General features: G+C 47.6%; 1 protein-coding gene across 9 annotated transcripts in view; it reads left to right on the plus strand.

The window, feature by feature from the left end:
- The window catches only part of tns1b (tensin 1b), a 571,744-nt gene that overhangs the window by 350,438 nt on the left and 198,695 nt on the right, over positions 1-22,611 (plus strand). For 8 of the 9 annotated variants that reach the window (XM_059647607.1, XM_059647608.1, XM_059647611.1 and 5 more), the window contains 2 exons: positions 10,968-11,009; positions 19,706-19,755. In XM_059647607.1, the coding sequence (XP_059503590.1) occupies positions 10,968-11,009; positions 19,706-19,755 (92 nt within the window). The remainder of the gene's footprint in view (positions 1-10,967; positions 11,010-19,705; positions 19,756-22,611) is intronic. The other variant, XM_059647610.1, reaches the window with a different exon arrangement.

The raw sequence follows: 22,611 nt of genomic DNA on the forward strand, positions 1-22,611 counted from the left end.
GTGACTGAAACCTTCCTCTGGCTTGTGCTTCTTGGATCGGATAAGTATAGTCCCAGCTACTGAAGCTGTAGAGAAATGCATTCACTCCTGATTTGTTCTTATTGATCCCCGCTTCCTTCCTGTCTGATCACACTATTAAATTAATGACTCAGTGCAAAATCGTCAGGTTGCTGATAAGATTGTAAGATCAGGCGACACCAACCAAGAAGAGTTTGCGGCTCTGGATCCATATCAATAAGATATTCCAGACCGGATGGGACAAGGTATGGCAGTGTGATAACAACAGCAGCTTAAATGTTCCTCACTAGGCGAGTGACCCAGGCTAATCCTCTGGGGAAATGGGTACAAATCATACACCGTGTCCGCTGCTGAGATTTAAGTTCACTTAATAAAAAATCTGGGATGAAGATCTTGCGTCAGTGATGGTGACCATGAAACCATAGCGGGTTGGTCTAAGGACCCATCTGGTTCACTAATGCTCCTACAGAAAGAAAGTAAGGCCCAAGGACTATCAAAAATAGGAACAGGAGTGGGCTGTTCCGTCCCTCGAACCCGTTCTGCCATTCAAGAGAAGCATGGCTGATCTGACATTCCTCATGGACAGTTTCCTGCCCTTTCCCTTGACTCTCCGACTGATCAAGAATCTGTCTGTCTCAGCCTTAACTATACACAAGGACTCTGTGTCCTTACCCGGCCTGGTCTACACGTGAGCCCAGGCCCACTGCAATGTGATTGACTCTTACCCCATCCCCTGGATATTTAGGGAAGGGAAGTAAATGCTGTCCTGGACAGAGACACCCAAATCCTGCGAATGAATTTTTAAAAATTGCAGTTTGGAGACACTCTCAGGTCCCTTTGATCTTACAGGGCTCATCTCTCTCTTTCAAGACACAGTTTCCTCAAAGGAAGGCAGACATTTGCTCCCAAAGCTCTCAGGTGTGCCACATTATCACAACGCCAGGAACACATGGGCATAGAACGGGTGAAGTGTCTAACTTGTGAGGCAGTCTATTGGCCAAGGATTGACAATGAGGGTGTGTTTGTGACAGGCTAAAGCTGCCGGTCACAGTAATGTAGAGAACTACATGCTCCCCTCACAAGGTTCCCTCAGTCCCTGGCCACTCACCTGCTCACCAGAACTGAAGATGACTGAGTGTCCGAATATTTCTGTAAGTTTCTAATGATCAGGTGGGTAAAGGGCCCTTCGTATGGACACATTAAGCCTCAGTTTCAGTCTGTCTGGTGCACTGGATGAAATCGTCGCTGACAGTGAGCCATGGTATCCAGGCACACTTTGTGGGTGAGTCGTGCCAAATGGGGTACGATCCCATGTGACAGCCTCACCACACCACAACACCCCCATTTCAAACAGTCACCGAGTGAACCCCTCACACTGCTCATCTGCTTTTTCCAAAGTGAGACAGTGAAGCAAGGCTTTCATGTTTCACCTCTGGTTATGGGGTCACGATCTCATCTTTAGACAGCATGTTAGGAAGGCAAGTGGTAACATTTTTCATTTGCCTCCACCACCCACAGTCTCCATGACACAAGACACAACTCTCAGCAAACGTGAGAGAATACCAAGGGTGCCTGGTTTGCAGATACACAGCTACCTCACCTACACATTGAGGGCAAAGTCTCTGGGTCACACATCGGGACATGGTGAGAGCACAGTCAGCCCGGGGCCTACGAAGGACGTATGTATAATAAGTTCATTGGAGGTGTATTGGACAGAGAAGAAGATTATCACAGAGCACAATGATTGATCAGATGGGCCAATGGGCCAAGGAGTGGCAGATGGAGTTTAATTTGGATAAATGTGAGGGGCTGCATTCTGGAAAGGCAAATCAGGACAGGCTTTGCACATTTAATGGTAAGGCCCTGGGGAGTGTTGCTGAACAAAGAGACCTTGGAGTGCAGGTTCATAGTCTCTGAAAGTGGAGTCACAGTTAGATGGGATGGTGAAGAAGGTGTTGGGTACGCTTGCCTTTATTGGTCAGTGCATTGAGTAAAGGAGTTGGGAGGGTCATGTTGTGGCTGTACAGGGCATTGCTTAGGCCACTATTGGAATACTGCGTGCAATTCTGGACTCCCTGCTGTAGGAAGGATGTTGTGAAAAAGCATTCAGAAATATTTATAAGGATGTTGCCATGGTTGGAGGGTTTGAGCTGTAGGGAGAGGCTGGATAGGCTGAGGCTATTTTCCCTGGAGCACCAGAGGCTGAGGGGTGACCTTATAGAGGTTTATGAAATCAAGACGGACATGGATAGGGTGAATAGACAAAGTCTTTTCCCCCAGAGTAGGGGGGAGTCCAAAACTAGAGGGGCATAGGTTTAAGAAGAGAGGGGAAACATGTAACAGGAACCTGAGGGGCAACTTTTTCACGCAGATGGTGGTACGTTTATGGAATGAGCTGCCAGAGGCTGGTACGATTACAACATTTAAAAAGCATCTGGATGGGCACATGAATAGGAAGGGTTTGCGGGATATAGGTCAAATGTTGGCATTGGGACTAGATTGGGACTAGTCTGTTTCCATGCTGTACATCTCTATGACTCTATGACTATGAGTTATGACACCTCCTGGAGCAAAGCTGAGGGGAAACAAGATACTGTGAAAGGAACTGCCACCCAGGTGGATAGAGTTGTTAAGAAGGCGCATGGTGTATTAGCTTTCATTAATAGAGGGATTGAGTTCAAGAGCCATGAAGTTATGCTCCAGCTATACAAAAGCCTGGTTCAGCCACATCTGGAGTATTGTGTCCAGTTCTGGTCGCCTCATTACAGGAAAGATGTGGATGCGATGGAAAAGGTGCAGTGGAGATTTACCAGGATGTTGCCTGGAATGGAGGGAAGGTCTTATGAGGAAAGGTTGGGAGAGCTGGGGCTTTTCTCTTTGGAACGATGAAGGATGAGAGGTGACTTGATAGAGGTGTACAAAATGATCAGAGGTACAGATAGAGTGGACAGCCAGAGACTTTTTCCTAGGGTGGATGTAGCTATTATGAGGGGACATAGATTTAAAGTGGAGGTAGATATAAAGGAGACTTCAGAGATAGGTTCTTTACTCAGAGTGGTAGGGACGTGGAATGCATTGCTGGAGAGGGCAGTGGAGTTGGCCTCATTAGGGGCATTTAAGCAGCTATTAGATAGGCATATGGATGGTAGTATAAGGTAGGGATGGAGGTTAGATAGACCTTAGGATTAGGGTAAAAGTTCGGCACAACATAGTGGGCCGAAGGGCCTGTACTGTGCTGTACTGTTCTATGCTCTATGAATTGTACAATACACCACTGTGCACAGTGAATATGACAGAATGCAACCAAACACTAACAGGGCACGACCAACACATTGATGACATCCCTACAAACCCAGACCAGCCAAGGGCAACATCCACATTTCCTGAAGGTTTCACCACAGAGTTGTCAATGATCAAAATATATGGGCTGTTCAAGTTGTTTACTTGAGAATTTTACAATCCACATCCCTGTATAACTAATTCTGTTATTAACAAATGTGTTGGTGTTTTCACTTGTGGAATTTGTGAGGTTTCTTTGAAAGGAAGGGCTGATATCTGATCACTTTTCGTGTGATGTTCCTTAAAGAGCTCAAGATACAAATGAGCCATCTCCCTGGAGGTGGTCACCTGACCATTAGCTCGCTGCACTGTGGCACTTGAGGCACAAGGTGTGTTGGAAATTGCTCTGTACTGTCAGTGTAAACAAAGCCATGAGAAATCTTCACATACGAAGAATTGTATTTGTGCCTCCATGTCTTATATATCAGTAGGAGAGCAAAATTATAATATGGGCCCCAGTGTATATTGAAGTTTCTGTCTATATTTGGCTGACGGAGTATAGAACCATAGAAAACTATGCCACAAAAGAAACCATTCAGCCCATCTTGTCTGTGCTAGTTGAATAAACTGACTGCCCAATTTAGGGATGATTTTCATGATGGTGTGGGGAAAGGAGATGAGGGAGTGAGTAGGGAGTGTTGAGGACATGTAGGATCAGTGATGTGGGAGCTAAGGAGGAAATGAGAGTGACTGGTGAAGAGATTTCAGACATTAGTGAGGGGGCTCGAGCATGAGCCTTGGTGGGAGGTGAGTACGGTGGCAGAGAGTGCAAGGCAGCAGGGAGAAGATGGTGCCACTTACCTTGGCAGAGTGGGAAAGGTCATTGATCTTCTTATGGCACTGCCAGCCATTCTGCAAAGGCAATGCTAAACAAGATGGTGAGCTCGCACCAGGCTGTGAGGTTCTGATGGGTTGGCCTCCTGTTAGACCAGGATTTTGGGGTCCCAGCTGGAGAGTCGCACCTTCCACCCTTGATGTGATCAGAATTTGTCAGTATTGAGTGGGGCAGAGTCAGACTGTCAGCACTCATCCTGGTGTGCAGTGATCTTTTCAAAAAGGTGCATGTAGTAGCAATGTTGTTCTTTTATTGGATAGCTGCTGAATAGTGAATTATTCCAGGAGTCTCATGTGGTTAGTTGGAACTAGAGTTGGAGGACATGCGCACTGTAGGAGCAAAGTAGGTGGTTAATGAAGCGAGTTTAGTAAGATATCGTGAGAAATCTCACTCAACCTCACAGCAAGAAACTGCTCAACATGCTCAATGCAACTCGCACTTAGCCAAACAGTGCACAGTTCTGCATTTGTTCCTTTTCAAAGAACTGAGGGGTCACTTTTTGAGGCAGTGTGACATGAAGAGTCTATGAGTTAAAGAAAAGCTGCCTCATGACAGCCTTTGGATTGGTCCAACTGTAGTTAGTTACAGCCTTGTGATTATAGTGTACTCTGAGTTATCCAAAAGCCTGAAACCAACATGCACCTCTGAATATCCCTCTCTATGGATGAAATAGACAAAAAAAAACCTGGAGGCATTACAGAGAGAGTTCTAATATATGAAAAGACCTGGATTAACCTGATCACCATTTGAATCTTGGATTGACCATTAGCCGCCAGTCAATAATGTGTTATCATGGTGAAAATCAAAAGAGCTGTACGAAACAGCTCTCCATATTGTGGTCTGGACTTTGACAAAGACCAGTTTCCCTGTCTATACTTTTCTACACAGTGTTTGTGTCAAAGGGTTTGTTTGTTGCCTGTTTTATTTGTGTTTGTTTGTTGGGTTTTTAAAGGGCAATAATTTAAGGAACAAAGCAATAAATCAATAATGCACTTTTATCCATTTGTAAAGACTATTGTTTGAAATACTTAGAGTTACTTTCTGTTAACGATGAAACCTGGTGTGAATTACTTTTGAATAGAATTGCAGTCTGACCAAAATTGATCACTTTGGTGGTTTAATTGGGTAGCTACACAATTCTAACATCCTGTGGAAGAGTGAGACTCAGTTACTAGTGCACACCTCCCACTTGAGTTGTAACAGTATAGTGAGGTCTGTGTGTGTATTAGGATTACTGTATATTGAGGTCATTCTGTGTATTGGGGTCACTGTGCATATTGAGGTTGCTGTACATATTGAGATTACTGTTTATAATGGGGGTGGTGTGTATATGGGATGTTGTGTCTATTGAGGTTCATGTATATTGAGGTTGCTGTGTATATTTGGGTCACTGTCTATTTGGGAATGCCTTATATGTTGGGGTCTCTGGATACTGGTGGCTCCGTGCATATAGAAATTGCTGCATATATTAGGAGTGTTGTATGAATTAGAGTTACTATATTTTAGGATCACTGTATTTTGAGATTATTGTGTATTTTAGGGGTTCTATGCATATTGGGGTACTGCGTATATCAGGGTTGCTGTATATTGTGGTCCCTCTCTATATTAGGGTCAATATGTAGACAGAGATACCTGTGTGTATTGGGGTCACTGTATACACTGAGGTTATGATCGTGATTGAGGTGGTGGTGTATTTGGGATGACCATGTACTGAAGACAGGAAGGGAACTTCCCTTTGAGCCGTCGAGGCTGTTCTAATCCAATGAAATCATCACTGCTCTGCCTTTACTGCAGCCACCTGCCTTCACCCTGTGGCCTGTCATTTTCGGTGCAGCAAAAGCCCGGCGATTTCAATTGAAATAATGAAGTGAGTCAACATCTGGTTTTTGAGTGAAAGAGGTCCTCATGTCAACCATTCTTAGTGCAAAGAAGCATTTTTCTCACTCCCTTCAAATTCTTGGAAGTGCAGGGTCAGATTAGAACAAGTCAGCATGGATTTAGTAAGGAGAGGTCGTGCCTGACAAACCTGTTAGAATTCTTTGAAGAGGTAACAAGTATGTTAGACCAGGGAAACCCAGTAGATGTTATCTATCTAGACTTCCAAAAGGCCTTTGATATGGTGCCTCACGGGAGGCTGCTGAGCAAGGTGAGGGCCCATGGTGTTCCAGGTGAGCTACTGGCTAGGATTGAGGATTGGCTGTCTGACAGAAGGCAGAGAGTTGGGATAAAAGGCTCTTTTTCAGAATGGCAACCAGTGACAAGTGGTGTCCCGCAGGGTTCAGTGTTGGGGCCGCAGCTGTTCACTTTATATATTAATGATCTGGATGAAGGGACCGGGGACATTCTGGCGAAGTTTGCCGATGATATGAAGATAGGTGGACAGGCAGATAGTACTGAGGAGGTGGGGAAGCTGCAGAAAGATTTAGACAGTTTAGGAGAGTGGTCCAGGAAATAGCTGATGAAATTCAATGTGAGTAAATGTGAGGTTTTGCACTTTGGAAAAAAGAATACAGGCATGGACTGTTTTCTAAACGGTGAGAAAATTCGTAAAGCAGAAGTACAAAGGGATCTGGGAGTGTTGGTCCAGGATTCTCTAAAGGTTAACTTGCAGATAGAGTCTGTGATTAAGAAAGCGAATGTAATGTTGTTGTTTATTTCAAGAGGGTTGGAATATAAAAGCAGCGATGTGCTTCTGAGACTTTATAAAGCTCTAGTTAGGCCCCATTTAGAATACTGTGTCCAATTTTGGGCCCCACACCTCAGGAAGGACATAGTAGCCCTGGAGCGTGACCAGCGGAGATTCACACGGATGATCCCTGGAATGGTAGGTTTAACGTACAATGAACAGCTGAGGATCCTGGGATTGTATTCATTAGAGTTTAGAAGGTTGAGGGGAGATCTAATAGAAACTTACAAGATAATGTATGGTTTAAAAGGGGTTTAAAAGGGCTAGGAAGTTCGTTCCGTTAGGCGGGGAGTCTAGGACCCATGGGCACAGAGAGTGGTGGGCTTGTGGAATTAATTGCCGCAGAGTGCAGTGGAGGCCGGGACATTAAATGTCTTCAAGGAAGAGATTGACAAATTCTTGATCTCAAAAGGAATCAAGGGCTACGGGGAGAGAGCAGGGAAGTGGAGTTGAAATGCCCATCAACCTTGATTCAAATGGCAGAGTGGACTTGATGGGCCGAATGGCCTTACTTCCACTACTATGTCTTATGGCCTTATGGTCTTAGCTGTGGTCATACCCAATTTGGTCTGAGACTGTATAAAAACTATCCCTCCTATGATCTCCTTTCAAAACTTTAGAAACCTCAATCTAATCAACCCTTGACATTTTATATTGTGGAGAATACAGGCCCAGATCATAAATTTGACATTCAAACATGTTATATCATGGCATTCTGCTGAGAAAGCCCCTTCTGCAATCTGTTATGGCCTAGTGGTATTATTGCAGGTAATATACCAGATATCTGTGTAATGTTCGGGGGCCTGGGTTCGAATCCTGCCATGGTGGGTGGTAGAGTTTGAATTCAATAAAAATCTGGAATTCGGAGTCTAATAATAACTGTGAAACTATTGTTGTAAAAATCTCATCTTCTTCACTTTAGGGAAGGAGATTTTCCATCCTTACCTGGTCTGGCCTACATGTGACTCCAGACCCACAGCAATGTGGTTGACTCTTAACTGCCGTCTGGGCAATTAGGGATGGGCGAGAAATGCTGCCTGGTCAGTGACGCCCTCATTCTGTGAATGAATAAAGAAAAAAAAATCTTTCTGTGGAAAGTACCCAAATTCTAGCCATTACCAAACCCTGAGTAATTTTCATGTTTTTTTTCCTCCAACCACAATATTTTGTTGTTTGTTATGCTTGATCCCTTGAATCTCTTTGGATCTCCAGTGCAATTAGCTTTTCAGTATAATTGTACTGGGACCCAGTTTTGAGTTCAAAGCAGATGAGCTCAACTCTCTCTTTGTTGAAACCCATCTGCTATAGTTTTTAGGATTCATGATCATATATCACTAGATAATTGGTGCTGCCTGCACCCTTCATAACATGGATCATCGTTCTGCTTTTGGAGTCATGAAGCAAGAAACTGGATGGTGGGGATACCACACCAACTCACACTCTTCCTCCAAAGACAGTGTGTGTACATGTGTGAGTCCTGATTTTTGGCATGTACAACCCACCGGTCCCAAACTGTTTCCACAATCCATCAACAGTCCCTGGAACTTTGAGCATAGTTCACAGTCTCTGTTGTGGAACTGTTTTCAATATGTCCTGCAGTCCACTAACGCTGCAATAACAGATAATTCCTAAGTTGGCAACTTTAATAGCTTCCTCACTAAATATTGAGGCTGTTGAAATATCCAGGACTTTGTGTAGCATAGAGTCATTGAGTCAGACAGCACAGAAACAGTCCCTTTTGCCCCACCAGCCAACGCCGACCATAATCCCAAACTAAACTAGTCCCACCTGCCTGCTCCTGGCCACATCCCTTGAATGTATATACTTTTCTAAGTGTCTTTTAAATGTTGTAACTGTATCCACATCCACCACTTCATCAGGAAGTTCATTTCACACGTGAACAACACTGTGTGTAAAAAACTTGCCCCTTATGTATTTTATAAACCTCTCTCCTCTCACCTTAAGAATGTGCCCTCGCATTTTGAAACCCCCCAATCATAGACCATGAAAAGACATCCCTCATGATTTTATAAACCTCTCAACCTCCTACACTCCAATGAAAGATGTTCCAGCCTATCTAGCCTTTCTTGATAACTCAAACCTTTGACATTCTGGGGATTCTGCTTTTTTCAGTGTTTCCTTTGGGGGTTGAACATAAAAACATAGAAAAAAAGAGCAAGAGCAGACCATTCAGCCCTTTGAACCTGCTCTGCTGCTCAATATGATCATGGCTGCTCATCCAAATCAGTCTCCCATGCCCTTTCACCCCTTAGACCTAACAAATATATCGAAATCTTTCTTGAAAAAGCTCAATGTTTTGGAATTCCCTCCCTGAGGGCATTGTGGGTCAACCCACAGCACATGGACTGCAGCGGTTCAAGAAGGCAGCTCACCTCCACCTTCTCAAGGGGCAACTAGGGACGGGCAATAAATGCCCACTCCCACATCCTGTGGATGAATTTAAAAATCCTCAACTCAACACCCCTACTTTTTTTCCCAGAACCTTCCATTCCCCTAGAATCTCTCTATTCCAGCTTTGAAGATACTGAATGACCCAGCCTTGTCAGCCCTCTGCAGTAAAGAACTTTACAGGTTCACTCCCCTCTGAGAGAAGAAATTCCTCCTCATCTCTGTCTTAAATGTATGACTCCTTACTCTGAGATGTTGTCCTCTGGTCTTAGACTCTCCCACAAGGGGACGTAACCTCTCCACATCTCCCCTGTCAAGATCCCTAAGAATCTGAGATGTTTCAAAAAGGCCACCTCTCATTGCTATAAATTCCGATGAATAAAGACCAAATCTGCTCAACCTCTCCTCATACGACAGCCCCTCCATACCCAAAATCAACAGCCTCCAATGTCAGTCTATCATTCCATAGATAAGGGGCCCCAGAACTGTTCACAGCATTCCAACTGCGATCTGAAATTGGATGCTGAGACAGTAGGAACTGCCAATGCTGGAGAATCTGAGGTAACAAGGTGTAGGGCTGGATGAACACAGCAGGCCAAGTAGCATCAGAGGAGCAGCGTTTTCTGAAGAAGGGTTTAGACCCGAAATGTCAGCTTTTCCTGCTCCTCTGATGCTGCTTGGCCTGCTGCGTTCATCCAGCTCCACACCTTGTTGTCTGAAATTGGATGCTGTTTTTAAAATTTATACATTAGGATTCCCTAATCCCTGTGTTTCAAACTTGTTGCAGTCTTTCTCCATTTAAATAATTTTGAGTTTTTCTGTTAATTTATTGATTTTGTTCTGAATATGATGTGCACTTATGTAAGGAGCATTGGATTTTGCCTGCTTAGCATTTCCCCCATCGATCCTATTTGCTGCTGTTTTCTCGGGCTGTTTCCCATTTGATCTTCCTGTCCCTCACTGGGTCTTGTTAGAATAGTTATCCTGCAGTGTTGCTGTATCCTTTTTGGAGGTTCTGCCCATTTCAGGGAACCCTTGCAACTTGAGGTTTCTGTATATTTTGAGGTGACATCTATCAACAGGTTCTGTCAATCCGGGTGTCTACGTAGGAGAGTAAAACATCTCAGTCCAACTGCCTTTGGGTCAAACTCAATCAATTCCATATTTAGCTCACTTTGCTCACGCTCACATTTGGCTCCCTCAGAAACCTACCTCTGCAGCCTTACTCCCAGCATCATGGGGAAGTATTATTGCTGGACTGTTAATCTAGAGGCCCAGGTAACAGGATGTGAACCCATGTTCGAATCCTGCCATAGCAGATAGTAGAATTTGAATTCAATAAATATCTGGAATTAAGAGTCTAACGATGGCCATGCATCCACCTGGTTCACTAATGCCCTTTAGGGAAGGAGACTGCCATCCTTACCTAGTCTGGTCTACTTGTGACTCCAGATCCACGGCAATGTAGTTGGCTGTTAACTACCCTGTGGGCAATTAGAGATAGGCAATAAGTACTGTCCTAGCCAGCGATGCCCTTATCCCAGGAATGAATTTCTAAAAAATTACAGACTGAGCTGTCCCATTGTGTGTCGTGTGTTTGATTTCTCATGGGTGAATATTTCCATCTGTGCTGCCTCACCATGGAACGTAACTTAGTTTCTTTTGTTTTTTTGTTCCCAGCCATCCAGCACTATTATCCCACTGAACCATGTAGAGAGGACTGTGAGTACAAGTCAACGAAAACCTTCTTTCTCTCTTTCTTTTCTGAGCATAAATGGGACCTGCATGTGTAGGGGACTGTGGGGGAGTGGCGGTGGTGGCGGCCTGGGGGGTGGGGGTGGTTGGGAATGGGTGCTGGTGGCTTACCTGAGATACTGAATCTGCCCTTTGAATCTGTGTCATCAAAGGTGACATTAAAGCAGGAAGCTCTTCACCAAGAGTGATGATGCTGAGTGGGGTTTCCATAAATTCACTGGTATTTAAGATGGGAGCCATGATGTGGAGGTAGATAAGGTCACAAATCATACCACACCCAGTTACAGTCCAACAGGTTTATTTGAAGACACAAGCTTTTGCAGTCTCATTGAGCTTCAGTGAAACCTGAAGAAGGAGTGAGACTCCAAAAGCTTGTGTCGTCAAATAAGCCTGTTGGACTCTTACTGGGTGTGGTGTGATTTTTGACAAGTATTGTAAAACACTGCATGACAATGTAGTGATGTTGGGTAGGGCCACCTGTAGATGAAGCCATCTTTTGATGGCCCCTACATTTGGAGTGTTGTGGGCATTTCTGGTTGCCACAGCATGGGAAGGGACACATGAACAAGAAGGGAATAGAGGATAATGGACCATGTGCAGTGAGGTGGTGTGGTGGCTCAGTGGTTAGCACTGCTGCCTCACAATGCCCGGGACCTGGGTTCGATTCCAGCCTCGGGTAACTGTCTGTGTGGAGTTTGCACATTCTCCCCATGTCTGTGTGGGTTTCCTCCGGGTGCTCCGGTTTCCCTCATGGTCCAAAACTGCAGGTTCGGGTGGATTGGCCATGCTAACTTGCCCATAGTGTTCAGGGATGTGTAGATGAGGTGGTTTATGGGGGATGGGTCTGGGTGGGATGCTCTGAAGGTCAGTGTGGACTTGTTGGGCCGAAGGGCCTGTTTCCACAGTGTAGGTATTGTATGATGATGAGGTGGGATTAGTTTAAAATGGCATCATGGTCATCACAGACTGTGTGGGCTGAAGGGCCTGTTCTTGTGCTGTTCTGTTCCATGTTCTATGTCACTGGGACCAGACAAAATGTCTTTGAGGGTCTTGAGGGTATTACTGAGACAAAGTGATGCCAGGGGACTGCAGTGGGGATGGGGTGGTGATGGCCTTGTGCTATAAACACGAGACTTCCAGAAATCCAGGGTTCAAATCCTGCTGTGGTCTGGTAGGATTTGATTTCACATAAAACAAATCTGGAATTAAGAGTCTAATGATGACCATGAATCCATTCTCGATTGTTGGGAAAACCGATCTGGATCACCAGTGTCCGTTATGGAAGGAAGCTGCCATCCTTACCAGGTCTGGCCTACATGTGACTCCAGACCCCACAGCAATGTGGTTGACTCTTAGCTGCCCTCTGGGCAATAAGTACTGGTCTAGCCAGTGACATCACATCCTGTGGATGAAGTAAAAAATGGAAACATTGGCACATTGCCCAAAATCAGTGTAAACCCAGCCGCAAAATCATGAAGGGAGCCATATCTCAAGGTACGAAAGGAACAGTCGGAAATTGACTGTTGCTATCAGTGTGGCAGATAACTGACAACACTGCATGCTTCCTCGTACAGTATTCCAGAGATCCAGTTCACCGGCCCAAGGAGATCGTTCTGTCCCCTCCCTCATTCCCTCCTCAAACTGAGGGAGTTCTCCCCTCCTCTCCCTCCCCAAGCTGGGGTTTTCTCCCCTCCTCTCCCTCCCCAAGCTGGGGGTTTTCTCCCCTCCTCTCCCTCCCCAAGCTGGGGGTTTTCTCCCCTCCTCTCCCTCAGCTTATGCCTAACACTCTCATTGTTGAAGCCTTTGTTTAAAGTCTATTCCCAGTCCCTGGTGAATTGCCTCTGGCTATCCGGGCTCTGTGATGTCCAGCACTGGCCTGGGAATGGCTGCAGTGTAGTGTCCAGTGAGCGGAGAGAGGGTTAAGGGCTGCTTTGCTGATCGTCTCTGGGAGCTGGTTTCACTGTGAGCTAGAGAGAGAGAGAGAGAGAGAGAGAGAGAGGCATGAGGCAGCCGTGAGTGGTGTCAGCTGAGAGCCTGCTGAGGGGAGCTGTCAGAGAGAGCGAGAGAGAGGCATAGGGTGTGTGTCGATGTTGTGGTCTCGCAGTTAACCTCAAGGGAAGGAAGGAATGGGAAACCAGAAAGCAGAAACTGCTTAATGTCATGAAGAAAATGTGTCAACATTGTTGAAGACAGCTCCCCGCTTGTTGACCGTGATCGATGATCAGTGACTGGTTCTGAAATCTAAAACCTCACTCTAACAGCCCCCAGCTCTGGCTAACGCTTGTTACCCGTGGTCTCAAACAGCAGAGAGAGAGAACGATGTCCTGGCGATGGAGTTGGCGCAGTCTATCCCAGGTACTGGGAGGGCTCGGGGTAAGAGACAGGGAGGGAGGGAGGGAGGGAGGGGTAGGTGAAAGGTGGAGAGGAAGACAAGACAGGAGAGGGAGAGAACATTGAAAGGAAGGAAAAGGGAGGAGAGTGAGAAGGAAATGTGAAAAGAAAGCAGGAATGGAGCCAGAACAGGATGGTGAGAAAGAGATGGAATCGGGAGATAGAGGGAGAGCCAGGGAGGAGAGAAACACATAACTTCAAGGAAGAGAGACACAGAGAGAGAGAGAGAGTGCGTTAATAACGAGAGGGACAGAGAAATCTGCAGGGAGGTATCCCTGAGTCAAACATCGTGGAAGTTTTAATATTTGTGTTGATTCCTTTCTGGGCAGACTAGTTTGAAAAGTTTGCTTGTTTAGTTTGGGAAGGCTTGCAGCAGTTTCCTGATCCCTAATTGTTAGAATATGGGACTGTCAAAGGATTTATCCAACACTGTGGTTTAAAGTGGAGCTGCTGTTTGAGTTTGCAGCTGGAGATGTGTTTGTATTGTTATCCTGTTTAGAGCCTGTGACAGGCAATGCTGTCCAGCTGAGCTGGAGCATTTTGGGCCCAGAGACTGGGGCGGTGAGGGGGTGCAGGGGAGGGTGTGGTGGCAGGGTGTGGTTGTCGGTCGGGGGGGTGGCGGTGTGTGGGTGTTGGTTTGGTGGGAGGGAGGGGATTGGTTTGAAATGGGGAGGTGATGGTATTGAGACCTGTGTTCTTCTGGGGAAAATCCATCCTTGTCTTTATTATTGGTCCCTCGTGTGTGAAATAACCAAGAGCAGGAATAAGAATCCAGGCACTTAGGAAAACCTGCGAGTTCCCCTCCGAGCCACTCACCATCCTGACTTGGAAATATATCACCGTTCCTTCACTGTCACCGGGTCAAAATCCTGGAATTCCCTCCCTAGGGGCATCGTGGGTCAACCCACAGCACATGGACTACAGTGATTCAAGAAGGCAGCTCACCCCCACCTTCTCAAGGGGCAACTAGGGGCAGACAATAAATGCTGGGCCCAGCCAATGACACATGGATTCTAAGAATGAATAAAGAAATAAGCTGTCAGTTTGCCCCTTTGGTTGTGGATAGTGAGAACTGCAGATGCTGGAGTCAGGGATAACACAGCTTGGAGCTGGAGGAACACAGCAGGCCAGGCAGCATCAGGGGAGCAGGAAAGTTGACGTTTCAGGTCGGGACCCTGCTTCCCGAAGCGTCAGCTTTCCTGCTCCTCCAGCTCCACACTGTGTTAGCTCTATTGGTTTGATGGCTGGTTTGCGAAGCGGAGAAATGCCAACAGCATGAGTTCAATCCCTACTACACGAAGAACTCTCCTTCCCAACACTCATCTGAGGCGCCGTGACCCTCAGGTTAAACCAGTGCCAGTTGTGTCTGTCCCTCTCTCTATCTAATGAGGGAGTGGCATTATCGTCTTGTGGGACCACGGTGACTTTAATTTTGTTTGCAGAAGCATGCCCCTTCGCTCCTGAAGCAAAACAGAATGAGCTGACTTTGATGTGACCCAGATGCTCCAGTCTGCATCTGTTACCTCACACCTTGCTCAGCCATTTCAGTGCCATCCACATTGCTGTGGGCCTGGAGTCACATGTAGGCTAGACAGGGCAACGATCGCAGTTTCCTTCCCTAAAGGGCATTAGTGAACCAGGTGGGTTTTTAGTGACAAAGTCACCATCACTGACCCTTATATTATATTCTAGATTTATGAATTGAATCTAAATTCCACGAGCTGCTGAGGTGAGATTTGAACGCACATCCCCAGAGCATTAGCCCGCCAGATAGATTACTAGCCCGGGCAAATAGATTACTAGCCCAGTGACATTGCTACATGAGGGGGAGAAAGGACTTGCATTTAAGGAGCGCCTACCAAACATCAGTGTCCCAAAGCATCGTGGACCTGATAAAGTAGTGTTTGAAATAGACTGTAAAATATGGGCCATTTAGGCCCATCAACCCTGCTCCATTTTCCGATTCTGTCTGATATACTTCTCAACCCCGTTCATAAGAAGTTTAGAAATAGGAGCAGGAGTACGCCATTCGGCCCTATGGGCCTGCTTCACTGTTCAATAAGATCATGGCTGATCTTTCTGTGGACTCATCTCCACTTGCCCACCCGCTCACTATAACTCTTAATTCCCTTACTGTTCAAAAATCAATTTACCTTTGCCTTAAAACATTCAATGAGGTGGCCTCAACCACTTCACTGTGTAGGGAATTCCACAGACTCACAGCCCTTTGGGTGAAGAAGTTCCTCCTCAACTCAGTCCTAAGTCCGCTCCTCTTTACTCTGCTGCCCTCTCCCCGTAACTCTTGATCTCTGCCTTAAAGCCACCCAGTGACAGCCTCCTGTTGGCCTCTGTGTGGGTGAGGGATCCCACAGAATGTGGAAAACCTGGAGAAGCTGTGATTATTCATTTTAATGGGGGGGAGGTGCGGAGGGGTGTTCAAGGGACTGATTTAATGGAGGGGCTTGAATTCATTTGGAGTGTTGAGTGAACAACTGAGGAAAATTATTGCCTGTGGGACAGGGGTCAATGGGCAGAGGCTGTAGATTTGAATTAATTGGTCAAATGTAGGAGAAAGTAAATCAGGTAAAGCCCCCTGGGGTGGGGGTGAGGTCCCGTGTGGAGACAGTCCTGTTGAAAGCCTTACAGTGAGATACTGGGCTGAATTTGGTGATCAGTTGGATTCCAGGCACTGTGCGCAGCCTAGTTCCATGGGTTGTTCGTCTGAGATCTGAGTGAGGAGCAGAGCAGCTTCGGTGTTTGTGGGATCTGCCTGTGCACTGGGTGGGAAAATGCCCAAAACTTCGAAACTAAGGCGTGAGAAGGTGGGGCTCTGTGATGATTGACATACTGGATGTCCAATAGCAACAGCCTGCGTTGTGATTGTGGGAGTTTGTTGAGGGGGGGGGTAGTGGAGATGACAGTCATGTGATGCCATCTCCTGGAATGGACCAGACAGAGTTGGCAACAGTTTTCGGTTGGTGAGTGTTAAAGGGTCAACCTGGAACAATGGGGCTGGGGGGGCTAATGCTGAAGGTGCTTACAGGTCAAGGGGCAAGGCTTCACAAAACTACCCCCCCCCACCATCCTGACTGTTCCACTCCCCGTTGCTTATATGGGGTAGTAGTGATAATGTCACTGGACTAGTAATTCTGAACCCCAGGCTTCTGTTCTGAGAATGGGTTCGAATCTCAGCGTGGGAGATCTGAATAAAAACCCATGCTTGAAAAGCTAGTCTAATGGCGATTGCTGTCAATTGTTGTACAACCCAACTGGTTCACTGATGTCCTTTAGGGAAGGAAACTGCCATCCTTATCCAGTCTGGCCCACATGTGACTCCAGACCCACAGCAATGAGGATGATCCTTAACTTCCCTCTGGGAAAACTGAGACAGTAAATGCTGCCTCAGTCACTGACACCCAGATCTCCAGGAATCAGCAAGAATTTGACAGAAACAGAGCGGGTGAAATCTGGCTCATTTCAGCAAACTGGAGACTGGATAGTTCGTGATGAACATGGACTGTCCCAGCAGAATGGGGATGTATATTTTCTCTTTCTTCATTAACAGAATGAGGGTGTCACTGGCTAGGCAGCATTTATTGCCCATCCCTAATTGCCCAGTTAAGAGTCAACCACGTTGCTGTGGGTCTGGAGTCACATGTAGGCCAGACCAGATAAGGATGGCAGTTTCCTTCCCTAAAGGACATTAGTGAACCAGATGGGCTTTTCCTGACAATGGGTTCATGGTCATCATTTGATTCTCAATTCCAGGTATTTTATTGAATTCAAATTCCACCATCTGCCCTGGGGGAATTCAAACCCAGGACCCTAGAATGTTGTCTGGGTCTCTGGATTAACAGTCCAGCGATAATACCACTCGGCCATCGCCTCCCCCTCGACATATGGCTTCTCCCTCACCTATTGCACCAGCTGCGTGGTTTGGATGGGAAGGTGCTTTGACGTATAAGACCCTGGTACGGAGCATAAGGTTCAGGAGGTGGTGAGCATGTTAAGGCCCGTGCTTCCTGATTGTCCTGCCTGTCATTAGCTCCGTGACACTGGGAACCAGACACAGCATGGACAGGGAGATGGAATACTGTTCGGTGGGTGTGGTCTGCTGCCTCCAGTGAGGCTTCAAAAACTGGACAGAGCTAAGAATATGTTCCCAACTGGGAAAGACACTGCCCAGGCTGACATCCAGAGAATATTCCTGTGTTCCAGGAGTAACAATCCACAAAAGGGTTCTTCAAATTCCAACTCAGCAATTTTTAAAAAAATTAGCTCCTGGGACATTGGCATCGCTGGCTGGGCCTAGCATTTATTACCCGTCCCTAGTTGCCCCTTGAGAAGGTGGGGGTGAGCTGTCTCCTTGAACCACTGCAGTTCCTTAGGGAGGGAATTCCAGGATTCTGACCCAGTGACAGTGAAGGAACGGGGATATATTTCCAAGTCAGGATGGGGAGTGGCTCGGAGGGGAACTTGCAGGGGGTGGTGTTCCCATGTATCTGCTGCCCCTTGTCCTTCTGGATGGAAGTGGTCGTAGGTTTGGAAGGTGCTGTCTGAGGATCTTTGGTGAATTTCTGCAGTGGGTCTTGTAGATGGTACACACTGCTGCGACTGAGCATTAGTGGTGGGTGTGACACTAATCAAATGGACTGCTTTGTAGTTTCATAGAATCTCTGCGTGCAGAAGGAGGTCAAGCCCCTGAAGAGCATCCCTCTCCATTTCATCCCTGTAACCCTGCATGGAGTTTTTACCATGGCCAATGCACCCTAACCTGCTCATCTTTTGGTCTGTGGGAGGAAACCGGAGCACCCGGACAGAACTCACACAGACACAGGCAGAATGTGCAATCTCCACACAGACAGTCGCCCGAGGCCGGATTTGAACCCAGGGCCCTGATGCTGCGATGTCAAGCTTCTTGAACGTTGGTAGGGCTGTACCCATCCAGGTAAGTCAGGAGCATTCCAGCCCACTCCTGACTTGTAGATGGTGAACAGGCTTTGGGGAGTCAAGAGGTGAGTTACTTGCCTCAGTATTCCTAACCTTTGACCTGCTCTTATTGCTACTGGAGATAGTAGGAACTGTTGATGCTGGAGAATCTGAGATAACAAGGTGTAGAGCTGGATGAACACAGCAGGCCAAGCAGCATCAGAGGAGCAGGAAAGCTGACGTTTCGGGTCTAGATCCTTCTTCAGAAAAGTCACTTCTGCTCCTTCCTGCTCCACTGATGTTGCTGGGACTGCTGTGTTCATCCAGCTCCATACCGTGTTATGTCTTGATGCTGCTGTGCTTATCTGGCAAGTGCAGTTCTGTTTCTTGTTCCAGTTTGAACTTAAGGATTGTTTGTAAATGTGCGACAGAAATATCCAGCCAGTTTTAGTCGGATTGACTGGGAAACTGTCGAGCTGTCGTGGAAACCCAACACGAAGGGAGGGCTTCCTGTGCTCGTACCTGGCCAGGATGTAACTCCAGCCCCAAACTCACATTGTGGTAGTGAGTGTAGTGATGTATGTAGTACTGATGTAGTGAAGCAAGACTCCTGCTCTCAAAAGGGTCCCCAGCACAGCAGCCAATGATGGGCCATAAATACCAGCCTTACCAATAGTGCCCAACCATCCTGGGAATGACTAAAAAAACATAGAAACATCAAAAATAGGAACCGGGGTAGGCCATTCATCCCTTTGAACCTGTTCTACCATTCAATATGATCATGGGTGATTATCCAACTCAGTCCCTCGTTCTCATATCCTTCAAACGCTTTGGCACAAGCGTCTGTGTTGGACATCTTGAAAATCTGAGCGAAAAGGCAGACGAAAGCACAGTGAGCCACTAAGTCAGGGCGGCACGGTGGCTCAGTGGATAGCACTGCTGCCTCACAGCAACAGGCTCGTGGGCTTGATCCCACCCTCAGGTGACCGTCTGTGTGCAGTTTGCACATTCTTCCCACATCTGCGTGGGTTTCCCCCCACAGTCCACAGATGTGTAGGTGAGGGTGGATTGTTCATGGATGGGGGTGGGGAGTGGGATGCTTTTTAAAGGGTCAGTGTGGACTTGATGGGCTGAGTGGCCTGCGTCCACACTGCAACTGAGTGCAAGCCGGGTGTAACCGTCCCTGAGGGAGTGAGTCTGGGAGTGTTTGCAGCTCTGCAAATAGCTCCCAATGTCCTCAGACCTTGTCAAAATCAGATCCTTCATTTAGCAAAAATGAGGCAGGAATGTGAGTGTGATGAACATGGTCCTAATCTCTCCCTCCCTCTTTTTCCTGACTGTAGGGCTCCAACAGATCGACCAAGAGCCTCCCATCACGACACAGACCGTCCCGGTAAGGAAGACAGTGAAAATCTCCTCTGTGTCATTTCCAGCAGATTCAGTATTCTCTCTCTCGCTGACTGACCCTTACTCACGAGGAGGTTTCAGGCTTGATGAGCTAGGCACAGTCAGGATGAATTTTATAACCACACCCAGGGTAAAGGAGGCAAATGCATTTGTCTCAGAGATAATGGGAACTGCAGATGCCGGAGAATCCAACATAATAAAGTGTGAAGCTGGATGAACACAGCAGGCCAAGCAGCATCTCAGGAGCCCAAAAGCTGATTTTTTGGGCCTAGACCCTTCATCAGAGAGGGGGATGGGGTGAGGGTTCTGGAATAAATAGGGAGAGAGGGGGAGGCGGACCGAAGATGCAGAAAAAAGAAGATAGGTGGAGAGGAGAGTATAGGTGGGGAGGTAGGGAGGGGATAGGTCAGTCCAGGGAAGACGGACAGGTCAAGGAGACGGGATGAGGTTAGTAGGTAGGAAATGGAGGTGCGGCTTGAGATGGGAGGAAGGGATGGGTGAGAGGAAGAACAGGTTAGGGAGGGGGAGACAGGCTGGGCTGGTTTTGGGATGCAGTGGGGGGAGGGGATGAGCTGGGCTGGTTGTCTGATGCAGTGGGGAGAGGGAACGAACTGGGCTGGTTTTGGGATGCGGTGGGGGAAGGGGAGATTTTGAAGCTGGTGACGTCCACATTGATACCATTGGGCTGCAGGGTTCCCAAGCGGAATATGAGTTGCTGTTCCTGCAACCTTCGGGTGGCATCATTGTGGCACTGCAGGAGGCCCAGGATGGACATGTTGTCTGAGGAATGGGAGGGGGAGTGGAAATGGTTCATGACTGGGAGGTGCAGTTGTTTATTGCGAACCGAGCGGAGGTGTTCTGCAAAGCGGTCTCCAAGCCTCCGCTTGGTTTCCCCAATGTAGAGGAAGCCGCACCGGGTACAATGGATACAGTATACCACATTGGCAGATGTGCAGGTGAACCTCTGCTTAATGTGGAATGTCATCTTGGGGCCTGGGATGGGGGTGAGGGAGGAGGTGTGGGGGCAAGTGTAGCACTTCCTGCGGATGCAGGGGAAGGTGCCGGGTGTGGTGGGGTTGGAGGGGAGTGTGGAGCGAACAAGGGAGTCGAGGAGAGAGTGGTCTCTCCGGAAGGCAGACAAGGGTGGGCATGGAAAAAGTCTTGGGTGGTGGGGTCGGATTGTAGATGGCGGAAGTGTCAGAGGATGATGCGTTGTATCCGGAGGTTGGTGGGGTGGTCTGTGAGAACGAGGGGGATCCTTTTTGGGTGGTTGTGGTGGGGGTGGGGTGTGAGGGATTAGTTGCGGGAAATGCGGGAGAGGCGGTCAAGGGCGTTCTCGACCACTGTGGGGGAAAGTTGCGGTCCTTGAAGGACTTGGACATCTGGGATGTGCAGGACTGGAATGCCTCATCCTGGGAGCAGATGCAGTGGAGGTGGAGGAATTGGGAATAGGGGATGGAATTTTTGCAGGGGGGTGGGTGGGAGGAGGTGTATTCTAGGTAGCTGTGGGAGTTGGTGGGCTTGAAATGGACATCAGTTTCTAGCTGGTTACCTGAGATGGAGACTGAGAGGTCCAGGAAGGTGAGGGATGTGCTGGAGATGGCCCAGGTGAACTTGAGGTTGGGGTGGAAGGTGTTGGTGAAGTGGATGAACTGTTCGAGCTCTCTTGGGAGTATGGGGCGGTGCCGATACAGTCATCAATGTAACAGAGGAAGAGGTGGGGTTTGGGGCCAGTGTAGGTGCAGAAGAGGGACTGTTCCATGTAACCTACAAAAAGGCAGGCATAGCTGGGGCCAATGCGGGTGCCCATGGCCACCCCCTTAGTCTGTAGGAAGTGGGAGGAATCAAAAGAGAATTTGTTGAGGGTGAGGACGAGTTCGGCTAGGCGGATGAGGGTGTCGGTGGAGGGGGACTGGTTGGGCCTGCAGGACAGGAAGAAGCAGAGGGCCTTTAGGCCATCTGCATGAGGAATACAGGTGTATAGAGTCTGGACATCCATGGTGAAAATGAGGAAATGAGGTGTTGGGGGCCAGGGAATTGTAAGTCCTGGAGGAGGTGGAGGGCATGGGTGGTGTCATGGACGTAGGTAGGGAGTTCCTGGACCAAAGGGGAGAAAATGGAGTCCAGATAGGTGATTGGGGTCCAGTGCGAAGGCTGTGAGGTGCAGGCTCAAGGGGGCGGATTTAGTGGGGACCTGCAGGACCACAGGTGTGGACATGCCCCCAGGACAACATCACACACACACACACACACACACACACACACACACACACACACACACACACACACACACACACAGTCACCGCACACACACATGCGCATGCTCTCTCTCTCACAATACACTGACACTAACACACACACACATTCCTCCTTCTCTCTCTCTCTCACACACACACACACACACACACACAAACACACACACACACACACACACACACACACACACACTCATACACATGTGCCGCACACACACACGTGCATGCTCTCTCTCTCACAACACACTGACACTAATACTACACACACACACACACACACACACACACACACACACACACACACACACACACACACACACACACGTTACTCCTTCTCCCAGACACACACACACACACACACACACACATACACAGAGTCTCTCTCTCTCTCTTTCTCCCACAAACGAGAGCGGTGGAGCTTCTTGTGAAAAGGAAGAAGGTAGCTTACATAAGGTGGAGGAAGCTAGGGTCAAGCTCAGCTCTACAGGATTACAGGCAGGCGAGGAAGGAGCTCAAAAATGGTCTGAGGAGAGCCAGGAGGGGGCACAAGAAAGGCTTGGCAGAACGAATTAAGGAGAACACAAAGG

The sequence above is a fragment of the Stegostoma tigrinum genome, chromosome 7 (assembly GCF_030684315.1).
Source record: "Stegostoma tigrinum isolate sSteTig4 chromosome 7, sSteTig4.hap1, whole genome shotgun sequence".
NCBI classification, from domain to species: Eukaryota; Metazoa; Chordata; class Chondrichthyes; order Orectolobiformes; family Stegostomatidae; genus Stegostoma; species Stegostoma tigrinum.